Source organism: Arachis hypogaea, chromosome 18 (genome assembly GCF_003086295.3).
Source record: "Arachis hypogaea cultivar Tifrunner chromosome 18, arahy.Tifrunner.gnm2.J5K5, whole genome shotgun sequence".
NCBI lineage: Eukaryota > Viridiplantae > Streptophyta > Magnoliopsida > Fabales > Fabaceae > Arachis > Arachis hypogaea.
In genome coordinates this window covers 117,354,331-117,374,308 of record NC_092053.1, presented here as the reverse complement: position 1 = coordinate 117,374,308, position 19,978 = coordinate 117,354,331, and the positions used below count along the sequence as shown (strand labels likewise).

Genomic DNA, 19,978 nt, shown 5'->3' with positions numbered 1-19,978 from the left:
TTGTTGAACCATAACATATCTTGGAGAATGATGACCTTAGAAGCTGAAGTAAAAGCACTTAGGATGCAAATATATTTTGGATTAATAGTTGTGATTGTGGTTTTTATGATTATGTGTATGTTCTTTAGTGGGAAGTGAAGCAGTTACTGTGAAAAGGTGAAAAGGATGATGCTGTGAACCTTGACAGTTTTCTGTTGTTGTGAAAACCTTGTATGTTCATGTTTCTTTACTAGTAAAAAGGTTATTTACATGCAACATTGTTGTTGATCATAACATAATGTAAGCAAATCAGAATAAGTAGGATTAAAATTAAGTGAAGTAGGAATAGCATAACATCATAACATCACCAATGGTGAACTAGTTTTCATTGTCTCATATTCAAATAAGAACATTGTTTTAACATGATAATAATCCAAAAGGTAGTAGCTGACAGTTGAAAGCAGTATACCATAAAGGGCTATACAAAAAACAGGGCTATTGAAGATACCACAACTACCACATTGTTTATAAATGGTAAAATTAAGCCCTGACAAAATAACAGATACTAATTGCCCTATAAGTTATATGTCTTCTAGTCTTGAAGTCATTCCATGTCTTTTTTTCTGGGAGGTTTGAAACCCGGAGTTGAAACAAATGTCATGAAACTGGCAAGTTTCTTGGCTGTTGCGGAGCTGCTACCCTTGATGGTTTCAGCAGATACAGCAACTGCTCCTAGAGAGGCATTTCCCTTTGCCCTGGCCCTGGTGACATAGAGTTTTGGAGGCCTTCCTCTTTTTCTAGTCTGCATCAAACAGTTATCATCATTGTCTGAAATCAAAAATAGCTTCAAGTAACCAATGCTCAAATTTAAAGTCATGGGCAAGATTACCTGAGTGACATTGGTTGAGGTTTGGGATTGTTGTGTCAGTGGAAGCTGAGCTGCTGAGTAACAGGAATTTCAGTCTATTCATCTGGAGCAGCTACTGCTACTGCAGGTGGTGTCTATATGGGCTGAGTGTGATCTTCCTTTTCTGCTTCTGGACAAGGTGCAGGTTGTGGTTGTTGAATAGCTGCAAGCTGCAATTGCATCATCCTTGTTTTCTCCTGAGCATCATCTTGCTTTTTCTTGGTGCAAGTTCTCTTGTTGTGGCCCACCTCTCCACAGTACATGCACCGAATTGGAGCATACTTCCTTTTCATTTTTGTCTTCGTGCCAGTGGGTCCTTCATCCTTATCCTTCCTCCTATTTGTTGTTGGTCTGCCTGGTTTAGGTTTGATAGGAGGTGGAACAGGTGCAGGAGATCCAGTTTTCTCCCATAGATCTTGTCCCTTGATAGGATTAACATTGAATTGGTATGCTCTTCTGTAAGCATCCATGCTCAACCATTCATGGCAATACTCCTCAGGCCTCTTATCATTTCTTTCTTGAATGGATGATATTGCGTGCATACAAGGCATTCCTATATATTTCAGAAAAAAATTCATTCAGTTAAGTATGAATCATGGTATGCATATAAAAATGAAATCAGTTATGAATTCAACCTGTCAACTGCCAAAACCTGCAGGAGCAAGTATGCTTCCCCAAATCTACCACCATGTTAGTAGGTCATCCTTGAACTTCGTAGACTTCCTCTTTCGCATCACCCGACCAGTAGGGAGCCCAGTTTCTGGATAACTTAATAAGAGATTCTAGCCTACTTTGCTGAACTGGAGCAAGTTTCCCTTGATAACTCAGAAGCTTCAGTCTATTATCAGACATGCTTTTCATAACCATTCTTCGTACCTCCTCTGCCAGACTCAGAATAGGCTTACCTTTGTTATGCTTCGTCTTTGCATTGAAGGATTCACAAGCGTTGTTGCAAATGTTGTCGACCTTTGGCCCTTCACTGAAATGGGCTTTGGTCCAAGCTTCCTTCGGCCACTTGGCTAAGTATTCCCAAGCCTTTTGATTAATCCTTTTGACTCTATTCATATTCCTCTCGAACTCAACCGGGGTCCTCGATCTTGCACACTCCCAGACCAAGTCCTTAAGTTCGACGCTGCCCCACTGTTTGGAGAAGTTCCTCCACAAATGCCACACACAGAATCTGTGTGGAACAGCTGGGACGAGTTCTTTGACTGCTGGTATTAACTCCTGCACAAACAGTCAAGTCCGACAAGATTTACAGTCATAACAGTCCTCAAAGAAGCATCATTAAATCAAAAAAGTCCTTAAAAATCAAATCGTGATTCAAATTAGTCATCACCTTTTGCATGTCTGATATGAAACACAAGTTCTTTGCCTCATATTCTCCTAGGTCTGATAGGAGCAGCTCCAAGAACCATTTCCAGTTCTCTTTGTTCTCAACATCAACAATTGCGTATGCAATCACAAAAATGTGATTGTTTGCATCCTGTCCGCATGCAGTGAGAACCTGTCCTCTGTGTAATGTTTTCAGGAATGCCCCATCTAGACCTATCAATGGCCTACAGCCTGCTTTGAAACCCTTCTTACAAGCATCTAGACAGACATAAAATCTCTCGAACTGAGGCGAATTATCAGTTATGGAAATCACACCCACCTGAACTGTCGAACCTGGGTTGGCAGTGAGCAATTCATGTGCATAATCCCATATCAACCCGTATTGAGCAATCTCATCCCCTTCAACTATCTTCCTAGATGCCTTAAGAGCTCGGGTTATGTATGAACTATTCAGCTTCACGTTGCGCTTCCTAACAAACCACTCATACACCTCCCTATGCTTCATCTTAGGGTGCTTCATAAGTTTTGGGTATAACTTGTTCACAGTTCATTCCAATGTAGCAGCTCTGTTTTTTCACTTTCTTGCGCAAGTGTGATTGTCAACTAGTGTTTTTATCTGCCAGGAACCATCACTGGGGTTGTGTCTACAATATACTATCCATGGACAGTCTTCACACTTACAAACCGCCCTGACTCTAACCTTGTCATTCTTACAGAACCTAATATTCCTACCCATTGTATAGTGTAATCTCTAGTGGCAGCCATAAAATGTTGCTTGAATTTGAAAACCATACTTACCTCAAACTTCAGATAACCAAATTTGGCCTTGTCATTATAATGTGGATACACAGCTGGCCCTTCATCTTCAGAGTCTAACTCATGGGCAAAATCTTCTGACTTCCATTCATCTCCATCTGATGATTCTTTCCAATCAAATTCGTCATCTGATTCTGAAATTACATGAAAATACCATAAGATTTGTGTAGAAAAAATAAATTAGTTGAATCAGATCTATTAAATAAGTAAATTCAATAACAGATACACAATTAATCACTAAATACCTCCATCAGAGCATTCATCAGATTCGATGTCCTCATAGCTGGAGTCATCAGTGTTAATAGCTTTGTCCCTTGTTCTGTCAGCAGCAGGCCTATGCTTCTCTCTGTGATCTACTTTCTTGGCCCAAGAAGACTCTACTCCATCAACTCCACTATCACTGTCACTACTGTATATGAAATCTCCTGCAACTTTTGGAGGCTTGTACAAACTGTCTTCAGCACTATCATATGAATCATGAGATTGACTATCATCTGCAAGTGGAGTTGCCTTAACCTGCCTTCCAGATCTTGTACTGGTTGTGGCTTTCACCTTCTTGATGATCTTGTCAGCTGCTGTATCCTTGCTACTCCCTTTAGCAGCCTGGGGTTTAGTCCAAGGTTTGGGCTGCTGGACGGGCTTTTGCATGGGCTTGGTTTTGGGCTTTGGAGTGGGCTTAGGTGTGGGCGTACATGTGGGTTGGGGATTGGGCTGAGGAGTAGGCTTAGGTGTGGGCTCATGAGTGGGCTTAAGTGTGGGCTCAGGAGTGGGCTGAGGTGTGGAATGAGGAGTGGGCTCAGGTGTGGCTTTAGGTGTGGGCTTATGTGTGGGCTGAGGAGTGGGCTTAGGTGTGGGCTGAGGAGTTGGCTTAGGTGTGGGCTGAGGAGTAGCCTTAGGAGTGGGCTGAGTTTTGGCTCTTTTTGGCTTAGGTGATTTTTTTGTTGTCTTACAGTAATCTTGGGACATTGCATCATTGTGGTCCTTGTTCAGTTTCTCTGCTTCTTCAGGGATGGTTGGCAAACAAAGTACTTCACCATCATCCTCGCTCATGCAGTCAACCACGTGTGGCTTAGACACTACATGCTCAAAATAGATGTTGATGAGGTGATGATTCCTCCTGCAATCCTTAACCAATTCTAACAGATCAGATCAGTGTCATTTTCTAGCTTCCTCAACCCATTTTCCAGCAGCGTTCCAGGAACTTTCCACAAGCAATTATTCATCTCAGCATATCCCAGCTCCTTGTAGTATCCATTCACAAAGAAAATGTCTAGAGTGTCTGAATCTACACCCATTAATACTTCAATATTATCTGGTTGATAACACAGATAGCCTGATTCATCTGTCTCGAACTTTCCACCATGGTGAAATACAAAGGTCATTGGGGGACCTTCCATCTGAAACCAAAACAGCAACACATACAACTGATGTAAATTTATTTCATGGAGAGGCAATGCATATTAAACATCAACTCCCAAAATGAATCTAACACACACACATGCAGCTACACAGGGCACAAACAACGTTCTCAAGAATCCAAAAACAGGGTCATATAATGGATAATCACCAAAGCCCTAAGCCTCAACACATTCTCCTAAACCCTAACATTGCAAACAGTAACAATGAATTTCCAACGATAACACAACCACATTGATCAGGAGATAAAACCACAATCACTCTAACAAAATAAGAAAAGAAAGCTAACCTACCTCTCACACAAGGCGATGGAGTGCCCTTTTCGGTTGACCAACGTGGTCGCAAACCGGTCACCAACAACTCCAGCACACTGTCGTCGTCGGTCAAGCCTGGTCGTCGCCGTTCAATGCTTCGTCTTCCTGGAGGAAACAACTAAGACGAAGGGATTGCAGGGGTTCTTTCTTTTCGGAAGAAGGATGCAACTTGAGAGAGAATACGAAACAGGGATGAAAACCAAGCGTTGTAAAGGAGCAACTAAGAAAACGACGCCGTTTCAGCCTTCGCCTACGTGTCACACTAACAGCCAGGTCAGCATATGTTCACGCCGTTACTGAAATATTTGACGGAAGGACTAATGTTACCAATTTTAAATTTTTCGGGGACAAATTTTATTATCTTTTTTTTATGGGGATTCGTTTGAAGATTGGGCTATCTTTCGGGGACCAATTTGACTATTTACTCAATGCTTTAAAAGAGTAATCTATTTGTTATGTTTTGGATGCATTTCAAAAGTGATGACTAATGTATGACCAAATACCGACACTTAATGAATTTTTTTCCCTTTTCACCCAAAAAGCACAAACAACCATCAATTCGATCGCGCTTTCATCACCTTTCATAGAGCTCACCTTTGCCAGTCTCCCCAAAAGCACAAACCCTTCACCATCGACACTCATCACCTTCACCATTCTCACCATCGCCATTGACCATCGTCCCCCACTCACCGCTCACCGCCACTCACCACTCACCGCTAGGCGCCACTCACCACTCACCATATTGTTGCACTGACCAGCTCCTCTTCGCGCATAAACCCTTCACCATCGGCACTCATCACCTTTGCCATTCTCACCGTCGCCCCCACTCACCACTGACCACATCTCTGCACTGACCGTCGCTGCTCTTCGCTGTCCTGCACTGATCGTCGCTGCGCCGCCCTCACCATCGTCATCTCTGCACTTCTCATCGTCCTCTCTGTGCTCACATCATCGGATAGGTATGTATTGATTTCCAATTGGTTCTGAAATTTCAGAGGTTTAGGGTTCCGATTTTAGGGGTTCTGTGATTGGGGTTTCTGTTTGGATTTGATTTGGGATTCAACTCTTATGATTAGAATTTATTGCTGGTGATTAAGGTTCTAGTTTTAATTGATTGCCTTTTCAGCTGCCGTGTTTATGAGAGGCAAAGGAATGAGTTTATAAGAATGAGATTACAGCTTAGAATACCCGCAATTGAAAAGGGTTTTTTTACATATGAAGATTCTGTACAGTATTTTGAAAATGGATTTCATATTCTTTATGTGTAGATGCAAAGAGGTTTTGTTTAGGAATCCAATTTTTGAGCTTTGCATGTAAGGTTTTCATGTTGTTAAGGGTGTTGCATATTGGCAAGTCTGAGACACGTGGTCACAATTTCGTCCTCAATGCAAAGTTTGCTGAAATTGATGCTGCAAACTATGACGAGCTGCTGTTACTGGGTGGAAGAGCGCCAGAGTATCTTGCTCATGAACCTCTTGTTGTGGCACTGGTGATCAAGTTTTTCAGTTCTGGAAAAGCACTTGCTTCCATTTGCCACAGACAGTTGATTCTGGCGGCTGCAGGTGTAGCTAAAGATCGCAAGTGCACTGCTTTTCCTCCTGTTAAACCGACATTGGTTGCCTCTGGTGCTCGTTGGGTTGAACCAGACACCATGGCAGCAACAGTGGTGGATGGTAATCTCATTGCTGCCGCCACTTATGAAGGGCACCCTGAATTTATTCAGCACATTGTGAAGGCACTAGGAGGCAACATAAGTGGCTCCAACAAAAAAATCCTTTTTATTTGTAGGGTACGTTCAAATGATTTTCAGCCACACAACTTATACGGACTTAGTACTCAGGGCACAAAGGTCTTTGTTTATTCTGTTTTCTTTTATTTATTTTAATTTTAGATTTAATTTGTAATCTTCTTTATATTCATTGATACATGGAAATTAGTAGTTTGACATGTTTTATTTTTTTTCTCTATTGTTGAATGATTGTTCAATTTGATAGTTGGATCCATTGTTTTATCTACTAATATACTGTAGCATTACAGTGCTTGTGAATCTTTACAATGTATTTACTGTGCTTTTCTAGAATATTTTTTAGTTTAGGGTGTTAGTAGTTGAAAGGTCAATTTATTAGTATTTATGTTGTTGATGTTTTAATGGTTTGTGCGAATGATATATTGCTTCAGAAGGACTTAAACATAGAGAGTTTGAGGTCTCACTTGCTGATCTTCAAGGGGATGAGGACCATGCCTTCAGGAAGATTAGACTGAGGGCAGAAGATGTACAAGGAAGGATGTGCTCACAAATTTCTGGGTATGCTATATTGCTTAGCCTCCTTTAACCTATTTATTATCTTGTATGGTTGTAAGCTGATTGAAACTTTTCCTTTAATCTGCAGGGAATGGATTTTACTACTGACAAACTGAGGTCACTTGTTAAGAAATGGCAAACTTTGATTGAAGCTCATGTGGATGTGAATACCACTGATAATTACACTTTGAGGATGTTCTGTATTGGGTTTACCAAGACACGTTTTAACCAGATGAAAAGAACCTGCTATGCTCAATCAAGCCAGATTCGTCAGGTGTGTTAACTAATATGGCATTAAGCTATGTTTATTCTGTGTAGGCGAAACTTGTGCAGCGTCTACATTGATTTTATTTTCCCAAATTAGCATGATGTGAACTCTTCACATTAATTTGGTGACACTTTAAACACAATTAAATTTGGGGAGGAAGGTAATATACTTATGGTTCATTTATTTATCATCAATCTTTTGTATTGACTGAAATTGTAAATAGTTTGATTTTTCTCTATTAAACTGACAAGTGACAACTAACTACCAAACAGCATCCCCAATGAATGGTTGAGTCAATCGGATTTGATTTGATTAGCCATTTTACTCAATTGGATTTGATTTTGCTTCCTAGATTCTCCTCTGTTATCAGAAAAAGCTTCATTTTATCTAGTCTGATCACGGAGATGAACAACATTACAGCAGTAAGATTATGGGTTCAAGGTAGAAAATAGGTGAACGAAAGGTTCTGTATAATTTTTTGGTATGGAGGTTTGATGCCTCTGAATGCTGCCAACAATGCTTGTGATAGGTTATTCTTTTATTGATAGGGTGATTCTTTTGTTATTGCCTGTCAAAGTTGCTGCCTTCAGCCTTCAGGCTTTATAAGTTAAAAAAAGATTCACTTGCTTGCTGAAATTGATTGCAGGTTTAGTTATCTTCTGTGGTCACCACATTTTAAAGAAGCAGCACAAAGAGGAAGTGACAACTTTGAAGGATGAACTTGGAGATATGAAGGCCAACCAGCAGCAACAAGAGGAAGAGATTCATGGATTGCGGATTATGGTTTAGTTATTAGAAGATACTTATGTAGGATATAATATTTTAGTTTTTTCGTAAAGTATTAGTAGTAAATTCTAAGTGGTCTCATGCTTATTTTGATATGACTATGCTTAATTTAGTGTGAGATGTATGAATATTCAAACTTAACTCATTCTAATACTTTTGGTTCATTATAAATATATTTTGTTTACAGATAATTTTTATTATTTAAAAAAATTATTTAGTATAATTATGTATTTATTTTTATTTTATAATATTTAACTCATTTAATTAAAAATGCAGAATTATATACGTAATCATATTACTAAATATTATGTTGTACAAAAAATTATTAGAATATATATAGAGTAGAATATATATAGAAAATTAAAAAAAAAATAATGAGGGACCTAAGGCTACACTTATATAGAGTAGCTATAGGTATACTATTTGTTACGTTTATAAAGTGATGCAGTAGCCTTGAAAAGTGTAGCCTATTCTTTTGAATTCTGGTAACCATTAGTGCTGAAAAGCGTAGCCTTTAGTCCTGAATAGCATCACTTAAAAAGCGCATCATATTCTCAAAAGCTAGAAGCGTAGCCTTTGATATAGAAAAGCGTAGCCTTTGAAAATAGGCAACACTAGTATAGGCATCACTCAAAGAAGTGTCTCTGAAACCTAAAAAGCGTAACCTTTGTCTAAAGTATCATTTTTTTTATTTTTGGCTACACTTTTCAAGTGTATCTAAATGGATATTTTTCTTGTAGTTAGAAAAGGATGTAGGTTTTGGGACGATGGTTGATGATTGTGGTGGTGTTGAAGACTATGAGAGTAATTTAAGAATTTAGAGTGTTTCTTAGAGTTTGATTTTTTTTCATCATACGAAACTCATTTTTTTTAGGTAGAAAGTTAGCTTTGGTTTTTTATAAATAATTTTATTAGTGTTATAAATATTTATGAATAAAATTAGTAATTTTTTCTTTTTCCAAAATAAAAAGCATGCATGCATGAGAGAATATCCAACTTTTATTTGTAATAATATCAAGAGTAACATTTTAAAAATTATAATACAAAGTTATTTTATTTAACTTAATATTTATAATTTTATATATATAAAATATTTATAATTATATATTTATTAAAATTATCTATTTATTTCAGTAATATTCAATAAACACAATAAAAAAATATTTAAATTACTTTAAACTTATTTTTATTATCTTCTAAATATTTTGAATTGCATACTTTTTTCACATACATGAACATGAACATAAACGCAATCAAGAAGCTAAGAAATAACATCAGCAATGAAATAACTTCAACAGCCTATTTTGGTACCACTATGTCTTGACACAAACTATAAGAGGTCAACGGAAAATAAGATGTCAACAAAAGGATACTAATGGTGGGAGTTAAAAAAGTGAAAAGCACTTGGCAAATTTTAGATAATGCAAAAGATATGATAGTCAAGGGATATATAAAAAGTCATAATTAACATGCATGTTTAAAATCAAATCTGATCCTAATGTGCAATTGTCATGAACGTGGAGTGTATTATTTGATTCACAAGATTGGAGAGAACCTGCGTGGGGATATGACCTTGAAGAGCAAGAAAAGAAAAAACCGTAGGTGATCCTATGAAACTGTTAAAAGAGCTTTCATGAACTAAGGAGTTTTTTCTATAAATAGGAGAATCAAATAATTAAAAAGGAGACTTCCATTCAACACTACAAAATTATAAATTTTACAAAATTTTCAGTCATACCAACACAACAAAAAATCATAAAGTACAAGTGCACGTAAGTGTTATGGGTTGATTCATTTTGTTTATTTCTTTTATTTAAACATTTTTTTAATTACTTCTTTATTTTAATTTCTAGCTTTATCCTTTATTTTACTTTCTAGTATTTAAGCATTTTTCTTATGTTCTTTTCGATTTTTAGTTTCATTATAAGTCCGTTTGGTTTTACTTTTATTTTTGTTCATGTTAAATATTTATTTGTCTAACTTTACTATTAATAATACAAGAGTTACATTATTTTTCACTGAATGCAAAGTTCATTTCCACGTTAAAGTCAATAAATTCTACTTTTTTCTTAAAGAAGTTATATCTACTAGTGGCTCAACAGGCACTGCCGTATCTGTTCAATCGCTTTTTTATTGAGTTAAAAAAATATTTTTATATTTTTATTTTTAGAATTATAAATTTAATATCAATAACTAAAAAAATAAATTATGAAAAAATAAAATATTTTAAATTATTTAATATATGTAGAAAGTATAAAATAAATAAATTTAAATTAAAAAATAAAAAAAGAATTATATTGTTATTATACGTAACAAAATCAAAATAAAGATTTACTAATATTATTTACAAATTATTTATTTATATATTAAATTTATTTATTTTCTCAATTCTATTTAATTTGGAATAAATTTAAAATTTTATATTCATATTTAAAGATACATAATTCTAATAGATAAAAAATTATTTTTTTAATCTTATATTGAACATCTTTAATTATCTTAAATTTTATTATTATTTTAAAATTATTAATTTTTATTTTGATTACATCATCTCATCATAATATACACTATTATTTTGTCTTATTATTTTTTTTACATGTATAATTATTATTGTCTCTACATAGCCGGTCCCAAACCCGGATAAAGGAGGAGGGTTGTGTTAGGTCTTCGGCAACCAACATAAAATTATAGCCGAACCCCCATGACATGAATCAAATACATTATTGCGCTAAAGCTAGGTCGTTGCCCGGAAGCAATGCGCCGTATTGCTCGAGTACGGTGTCAAAGCAAGAGCCGCTGCATCGGTGCCTGGATGTAGTGTTAAATGAGCAAGGGTTCTCGCGTTTTCGTGAACGGACGAGGGTAAATAAGCTAGTTCACAAAGTAAAAGGTAAAGGTCGAAGTGACAGAAAGTTGAGATTTGGGACATGGAACATAGGCACTCTAACAGGAAAATCCATGGAGGTGGTGGACACCATGACAAGGAGGAAGATTAACATTATGTGCCTACAAGAAACGAAATGGGTTGGTGCAAAGGCTAGGGAGTTGGATACTTCTGGTTTCAAACTTTGGTATACAGGAAAGGTGAAGAATAGGAATGGGGTTGGAATAATTGTGGATAAGCAGTGGAAGAATGACATAGTGGATGTCAAGAGGGTGGGAGATCGGATCATCTCTATCAAACTTGTGGTGGAGGGAGGTGCTTTCCATGTGATTAGCGCCTATGCACCGCAGGTGGGTTCGGACGAACAACACAAGATAATGTTTTGGGAGGATCTAGAGAGTTTGGTTTAAGGCATACCTTTGGGAGATAAGATTTTCTTAGGAGGAGATTTAAATGGCCATGTTGGGAGAGAAGTAACTGGATATGGGAGTATTCACGGAGGCCATGGTTTCGGGGTGATCAATGCCGAGGGTAAAACTATTTTGGACTTTTCTTCAACCTTTGATCTTCTCATCGCAAATACATGTTTTAAAAAGAGAGACGAACATCTTATAACCTATAAGAGTGGCATGACAAGCTCTCAAATCGACTTCTTCTTGTTGAGGAGAGTCGACCGGAAATTTTACATTAACTGTAAAATTATCCCGGGAGAGAGTTTGACAACACAGCATAGGGTGCTCGTCATGGATTTTCGCGTTGAGCAAAAGTTGAGGAAAAGACATCATACGAAGAACCCAAGGACGAGGTGGTGGCAGATGAAAGGTGAGGAACAAAGAAGCTTCCTAAGACGGGTAGGAGAAGAGGCAAAGTGGGATGGGAATGGAAGCGCGGAAGAGATGTGGAGGGAGATGGCAGAAGTTATTAGAAGAACAGCAAAAGAAAGTTTTGGTGAATCTAAAGGAATAGGACCAAGAGACAAGGAGTCCTGGTGGTGGAATGCGAGTATACAAGAAAAGATAAAGATAAAAAGGGAATGCTTTAAAGAGTGGTCTTTATGCCGCAATGCAGATAATTGGGAAAAATATAAGGCGGCTAAGAAAGAGACAAAAGTGGCTGTAAGTGAAGTAAGAACAAGAGCATATGAGGGTCTCTACCAGTCTTTGGGCACGAAAGAAGGAGAAAAAGGTATATATAGAATCGCAAAGAGTCGGGAAAGAAGAACGAGAGATTTGGATCAGGTTAAGTGCATAAAGGATAAGGATGGAGAGGTGTTGGCTCAAGAGGAGAAGATTAATGAAAGGTGGAAGAGCTACTTCTACGAGTTATTTAATGAGGGACAGAAGACTCTTCCGAGCCTTGGTCGATTATGCACAAGGGAAGAAGATCAAAACTTTGACTATTATCGAAGGATTCGAGACTTCGAAGTAAAAGAAGCTCTAAAGCAGATGAAAAATGGCAGGACAGTAGGACCTGATAATATCCCGATTGAGGTTTGGAAGGGTCTTGGAGAAAAAGGCATTAACTGGTTAACCAAGCTTTTTAATGAGATTTTAAGGTCAAAGAAGATGCCTGATGAGTGGAGAAAGAGCACCTTGGTACCTATCTACAAGAATAAGGGGGATATACAAAGTTGCGAAAACTATAGAGGGATTAAGCTTATGAGTCATACTATGAAGTTATGGGAAAGGGTGATAGAACGGAGGTTGAGAAAAGAGACACAAGTAACAGAGAACCAATTTGGATTTATGCCAGGAAGATCTACCACTGAAGCGATATACCTATTAAGAATGATGATGGAGAGGTATCGTAGTAATAAAAGGGATCTACATATGGTGTTTATTGATTTGGAAAAAGCGTATGATAGGGTACCAAGGGAGGTCTTATGGAAGGTTTTAGAAAAGAGGAGAGTAAGGATCGCATATATTCGGGCAATTAAAGACATGTATGATGGGGCCACAACTAGTGTGAAGACTCAAGGTGGTGTGACAGAAGAATTCCATATTGGTATAGGATTACACCAGGGATCATCCTTAAGTCCATACCTTTTCACATTAGTCTTGGAAGTACTCACAGAGCACATCCAAGAGCCTGTGCCATGGTGCATGCTATTTGCTGATGATATCGTCCTTATGGGGGAGTCAAGGGAAGACCTACATAAGAAGTTGGAGTTATGGAGAGAAGCTCTAGAAGTGTATGGTCTGCGCATAAGTCGTAGCAAGACGGAATATATGGAATGTAAGTTCAGTCTGAGAAGGGAAAACCCCAATATAGAGGTGAAGATTGGAGAAAACACCCTACGAAAAGTTAAAAGTTTTAAGTATCTTGGGTGCATCATACAGGATAATAGAGAGATTGAACAGGATGTAAATCATAGGATCCAAGCAGGTTGGTCAAAATGGCGGAGTGCATCTGGTTTTATATGCGACAAAAAAGTACCTTTAAAACTTAAAGGTAAATTCTATCGCACCGCTATAAGACCGGCTATGTTGTATGGTACGGAGTGTTGGGCGGCTAAAGGGGAGCACGAACATAAGCTGAGTGTGGCAGAGATGAAGATGTTGAGATGGATGAGTGGTCATACGCGATTGGATAAAATAAGGAATGAAGATATAAGGGAGAGAGTTGGAGTAGCACCCATTGTGGAAAAGATGGTTGAATCGCGTCTCAGGTGGTTTGGACATGTGAGAAGAAGACCAATAGAACATCCAGTCAGGAGGGTGGATGAGATGGAAGATGGACAAAGGGCGAAAAGCAGAGGAAGACCTAAGAAGACCATCCATGAGGTGGTCAAACGAGACCTACATGTAAACGGTCTCTCTGTAGACATGATACATGACAGAGCACAATGGCGTCGTTTGATTCATGTAGCCGACCCCACTTAGTGGGACAAGGCTTTGTTGTTGTTTTGTTTTTTGTTTTTGTATAATTATTATTGTCTCGTCGTCACTATTATGTTGCCTTGTTTTATTGTCCTTCCTTATTTTCTTCTTCTATTAACCCCAATCAATTACCACCATACCATTATCGCAGCTCTCATTTTTTTATCACTTTGATTCATACATATCCATTGTGTTAACTTTTGAGTTGTTTAAAATTTGTTAAAAGAATTATTTTCTTGTTTGATTTAGATATCTAGATGTATAACTATTATATAAATACTTATTTTTCATACTTACTTGTTAAGTCATATTTTATCATTTTAAAAAAAAAAATTAAGATATCAAGCACTCAAAAATTTTGTATAAAATAATAAAATAAAAAATAAAAAAATTTATAAGTTATTTAATTTTTTTAATATATAGAATAATTGAATTTAAATTAATTTAGATATAATACTAAAATCATTACGTTGTTACTATGTGTAATAATGAAGATATAAATTTATAAATATTTGTAAATTTATTTATTTCTCAATTATAAATTTATAAAAATTTATATTTAAATCACTCTTCCTCTCGCATAATTTTAATAGCTAAAAAAAATTTATTTCTTATAATTTTATATTCAACATTTTAAATTATCTTTAGTTTTATTATTCTTTTAGAAATTTTAATTTTGGTTTTATTATTCTTTTTTCTTACCATTATCTATCTATATATGCCTCATCACCACCACTCTTATATTAGTTTGTTCTCTCTTTCTTCCTCTTTTTTTTATTTTCTTTCTATCTTTTCTTCAATGGCAGCTAGTTACATCATATATTAGTTCATAATTATTACACTCAAAAGTGAACGCTAATTTAAAAATAAAATTAAAAAAAAAATCTCATAACTCTTATGTGAATCATCTACACTCTTGTAAATTTAACGAATGAGTAAATTTAACTTTTTTTTTATTATGAGTATTTTTTTATTATCTAACGTATACAAAGTCACATATTTTCATTTATGATAAAAGTTAAAAATTAAAGTTAAATGATATTAGTACTTTTTGGTTTAATAAAATTAAAATAAAGTACAAAAATAAGGATAAAAACTAAAAAAATAGATCGCTCTAGAGAAGGATAATGTTAAATTTTATGTCATTATGTATGAGAACAGTGATTTATTTTACTATATTTATTTTTGTACCGAATAACAAAAAAGTTAAATTTTATGTCCGTTTTTTATTACTTATTTTACTTATCTATAGTTGTTTAGATTAGACTTTATAGTTATTGAGTCATGTTTCGTTCCAACAAAAAAAAAATAGTTATGAAATTATTTTCATTTTTTTATTGCAGTACATCTAATATATCATCATTTTAATAATTGATGTAAAATTTAAAAAATTAAATAAACACATATTTATTTTGATTAAATTCAAGAGTGAATTATATATATTTCTATAGTAAAAAGATAGACTTAACTTTTTTTATAATAAATAATTTTTCAATCATTTAATTTATAAAAAAAAGTCCTATCTTTTTTTTATCCTAAAAGTTAAATATTAAAACTAATGTTAATACTTTTTTTATTAATGAAACTAAAATAAACTTTGAATAAAAATGAAAATACAAAATTTTGAATCTCAAAATATAAAATAATTATAAGATAAAAAAATTACTTAACTTTTTTCAAGTAAATTAAATTATATTAGATTTTTTATATATTAAAGTGAAATGAGAAAGATACAAGAAAAGATGAATAAGAAAAAAAATTATTATGCAGTAACATAAAAATTCTATGAATGTGAACTAATGAGATAAGAGAGAAAGTGAATGTATATGATAAGAAAAAAGATGAAATAATAAAAAATTTTTAACGTAGAATAACTAATATATAATGAGGTTAAATTATTAAAAAAGATAAAATTTAAAAAAAAATTAGACACTAAAATAGATTTTATCATTATATATTATTATAGATTGTCCAAACGAAGAATAGCATACTGACACAAACATCGATATTATTCTTCACGATGAAGTTCACAGATTATATTAATAAGATGAGCACACAGTCAACACACTTTATTAACTTTATACCCAATAATTATTATTATTATTATTATTGTTAGAATATAATTAGGATCAATTAGGATCAATTAGAATTATTTAGTATATCTGAATATTTATTATAGAATATTACGTCTTTATTATTACGATTCTCTTAGTCCCTATAAATACCCTTCTATATTGTATCATTCCAGACAACTTGAATAGACAATTTGATTACACTCAATAATATACAAATCATTCCTCCATTTTGTCTCTTGTTTCTAACAATTATTATTATTATTATTATTATTATTATTAAGATGAGCACACAGTCAACACACTTTATTAACTTTATACCCAATTATTATTATTATTATTATTATTATTATTATTATTATTATTATTATGCCTGGAGAAGATGAGCATCCATTTCTTTTCTACACTTGTCAAAGTATTCCATGTAGCCATATGGAGCTTCAACATCATCATTGACCTTCTCATATTCAACTGTCCATTTAGCCGAACCACTTCTATTATTGTTCTCAATTACTTGAAAAATAACCTTAAAGGCCTTGTAGCGTTGATCGATATCTCCATCAAAGAGTTTGAATATGACTATTTTGTTCTTCTCATCAATGCTTTCAATAGTCTCTTTGGATGTAGTTACTTTACCGTCTGTCAATGTAAAACATCAACACATTTAAATATAATTATACTCTTGATAAATAAGTCATTTTGATTTTAATGTCAATAAAATATTAGAAAAATAAGCTATTTAAATGTTCACCCAAATTTTATCATCACATTTTTTACATCTGTGCATTTTCTCACTCGTGGTCTTTTTTTTTTTAACTTTTTTTCCCTTTTCAATTCATCTTCTTCATTTGGCAACATCATCATCATCATTATTGTGGTCTTTTGTTTTTTCTTTCTTTTATACATAAATTATCAATTTTACTTTAGAAAAATTTTAATTTTTTGAAAAATAATAAAAAAACTAACTTTTTATCAATATTAACTAATACTTTGAGTTGATATTTACGTTCTTATACAGCTAAGATTTAAAGTGTCAAATTTAGTATTTAAGATTTAAAAAAATATCTTTGTCGGTTAATTATTAACAAAAGATGATAAAGTATAATAGTTATGTAGCATTATTTCAATTTTTTTTTTTTCAAGTTACACATCTTTTTCAAAGATTTGCACGTCTGTTTTCCTTTAAGTTACTACAAGCTGTTTTTAACGTATACATCTTTATATGCAGTTAAATTTTAAAATCGTTTTTAAAATTTGTGTCATACATTAAAATTGTTTTTGAGATTTTAATTACATCAATTATATTCTTGAGGTTGACAAAAATACATTACAATTACATTAATCTCTGACCTATTTTTTATTAATGATCGACGTGATAACATGGTTTGATGATGTAGGTTGTTAACGACACATATGACTCCATGGTTTGGCCATGTATAATAGTACGATGATGTGTTGACCAATGACACGTGACATGCTGATGTGGATAGTTGTACTACGTGTCACAATACTATTTGGCCACGTGTCCGTTCATGTCACGTGTCGCAACAATATTCGTCCACGTGTTATCTATTATGTCATCATTGTAGATTCACCAAATTAGTGCATCACTTTGTATTAAGTGACTCTTTTTAGTCCCTAAAATTGAATGTCGTGCACCAAATTAGTCCGTTCACTAATTTTTTCTCAATTTTTAAAAATTTTAAATTTTTAATATTTTGGATGCACTAATTTCAATTCTATTTTTTCACATATCGTTTAACACACAAGTGATTTTATAAATTTTTTTTAGATTTTAGTTTTAATTATATAATTTTTTCTATAATAATTTAATATTGGTAAATTTTGTAATATATAAATATGTTATTATAAAAAAAGAATTATATGATTGATTAGACACATTTTTTTTATCAAAAATATGTGTTTTTAACAAGAAATCAAGAATTAAAATACATTTTTTTGGTTTTTATAAAATATACGTTTTCGTTGTGCGTAAATGGGTTAGATTGAAGGCACTTCAAGCATTCTCACTACCATCTCCGATCCGACCTCTTCAGCCTAGGCGAAAGAGGTCAGAGATAGTAGTGAGAGTGCTTGAAATATCTTCACGTCAACTCCAAGACGGCGGTTAGGAGTACCCGCAAGAGAAAAAATATTTTATAAAAGTACTTGTATTTAAATAACATGTAAAAACATAGAATTGAAATTAATGCATTTAAAAATATTGAGAATTTTGAATTTATAGAAAAAAAAAAGGAGAAAAAACTAGTGAAAAACTAGTTTGGTGCATGACATCAATTTTAGGGACTAAAATGAGTCACTTAATGCAAAATGAGTGACTAATTTGATGCATCTACAATGATGACATAGCGAATGACACGTGGACGAATACTATTGCGATACGTGACACAAATTAACATATGGCCAAATAGCATTGTGACACGTGATATAACTGTCTATGTTAACATGCCACATGTCACTAATCAACATATTATTATACCATTACACGTGACCAAACCATAAAATGAGACGTGTTACTAACAGTCTACATCATCAAACTATGTTATTATGTCATTAAAAAAAAAATAGATCAAGAACTAATATGATACACTTTTGTCAATTTCAAAGACTAATTAATACAATTAAAATCTCAAAAACTCTCTTGAGATGAAATATGAGTATAAAATTAGTAAGACCCTAAGAATGTTCGCTTTGATTTCGGTACTACGTCCTCCTAAATTTGTATGTTTATTATAAGTATTAACAACCAAAAATCATATGCGTTTATCTTAAAAATATTGAAAAGTTTGTTAATTCTTTTGTAATTATAATTATAATTATAACTAAATATCTTCTTTAGTTTCTATCAATATCATCATTCAACACAAAATCTAAGCAATAAAGAGGAAAAAAACCTTAATATTAAAAAAGAGAACCATCAATACCAACTAAGAAATTAGAGCAAAACTAAACTGACTCATATATTTCTTGGGATCAAAAACATATTTCTGAAAACCAAAGAATTAAAAAAAATGCTAGGAAATTATTTTTTTTCGATTAACATCAACTAAATTTTTTAAAATTATTTTATTTTATAAATTTTAAATGCTAAATCATCTATTTTTAATTCTAAATCTTAAATTATAAACTATAAATTCTAAATCTTTTTTAAAATAAAAATTAATAGAATTTAAAAAAATTTAGTTAATATTAACTAATTAAAATTTTGTTGCTCGAAAGTCAAGCAAAGAAAAGGACAAACTGTTCACCTTCTAGCTAGCTTGACATCACCTCAAATTTCTTTCAGATTCTATAGACTACAACAAATTACATTTATCTTCTATAGCTACAATGATATTAATTATCCCATTTCATAAAATATAATAACATGGAGTGTGTTATTACCTATGACATAAGTCCAGTGTTTGACCGAACCACCGACGCTGTGCCAGTCATCACCTTCATGAAGCTTGGCAGCATGCACTCTTTCACAGACGTTTGGAACATGGTGGAGTTTCTTTGCCAAGAGGTCAAAGAACTTTGAAGCTGGTGACTGGATTGCACTTTCAGTGCTAAGTTTACCAGTTAGTGCCATCTCTTAATTAAAAAGGAAACAACTAATATGAAGTAGGAACAAATTAATACTAGACCAGAGATGCAAGGGAAATAGCCTTACATGACTTTATATAGAAATACAAGCCTCCTACTATATTCTCAACTAGCTCCCCACAATAATTAATATTATTGTTGATTAGTTTAAATAAGAAATTTCATCGTGAAAGAATCAATTTTTTTTACAGTCTTTTTCATTCAAATAAATGAAGAACGTACTACTTTATGAAAAATCTAAATTTTATTTAAAATTTATTGACGACTAATAAATTATTATATATATAAAATAAAATTCGAATTCCACGTCACAATTAGTTGACTTCTGAAATTATTATATTATATTATTAATATAATATAATTATTCGAATTCCACATCACAATTAATATAAATTATTATATTATTAACTT

The 19,978-nt window shown here is 33.6% G+C and overlaps 2 protein-coding genes across 2 annotated transcripts; both read right to left on the bottom strand.

Annotated features, from left to right (window-relative positions):
- Positions 1–981: 981 nt before the first annotated feature.
- LOC112770333 (uncharacterized) lies at positions 982–1,576 on the bottom strand. Its single transcript, XM_025814705.1, has 2 exons — positions 1,522–1,576; positions 982–1,439 (listed from the first exon to the last, which is right to left on the bottom strand). The coding sequence occupies exons 1-2, from the start codon at positions 1,574–1,576 to the stop codon at positions 982–984; spliced, it is 513 nt and encodes a 170-aa protein (XP_025670490.1).
- Positions 1,577–16,128: 14,552 nt separating this feature from the next.
- LOC112773038 (MLP-like protein 43) lies at positions 16,129–19,766 on the bottom strand. The gene is made up of 2 exons (XM_025818079.3): positions 19,364–19,766; positions 16,129–16,597 (listed from the first exon to the last, which is right to left on the bottom strand). Exons 1-2 carry the CDS (start codon positions 19,551–19,553, stop codon positions 16,326–16,328), a joined length of 462 nt encoding a protein of 153 aa, XP_025673864.1. The 5' UTR covers positions 19,554–19,766; the 3' UTR covers positions 16,129–16,325.
- Between the last annotated feature and the right edge of the window lie 212 nt (positions 19,767–19,978).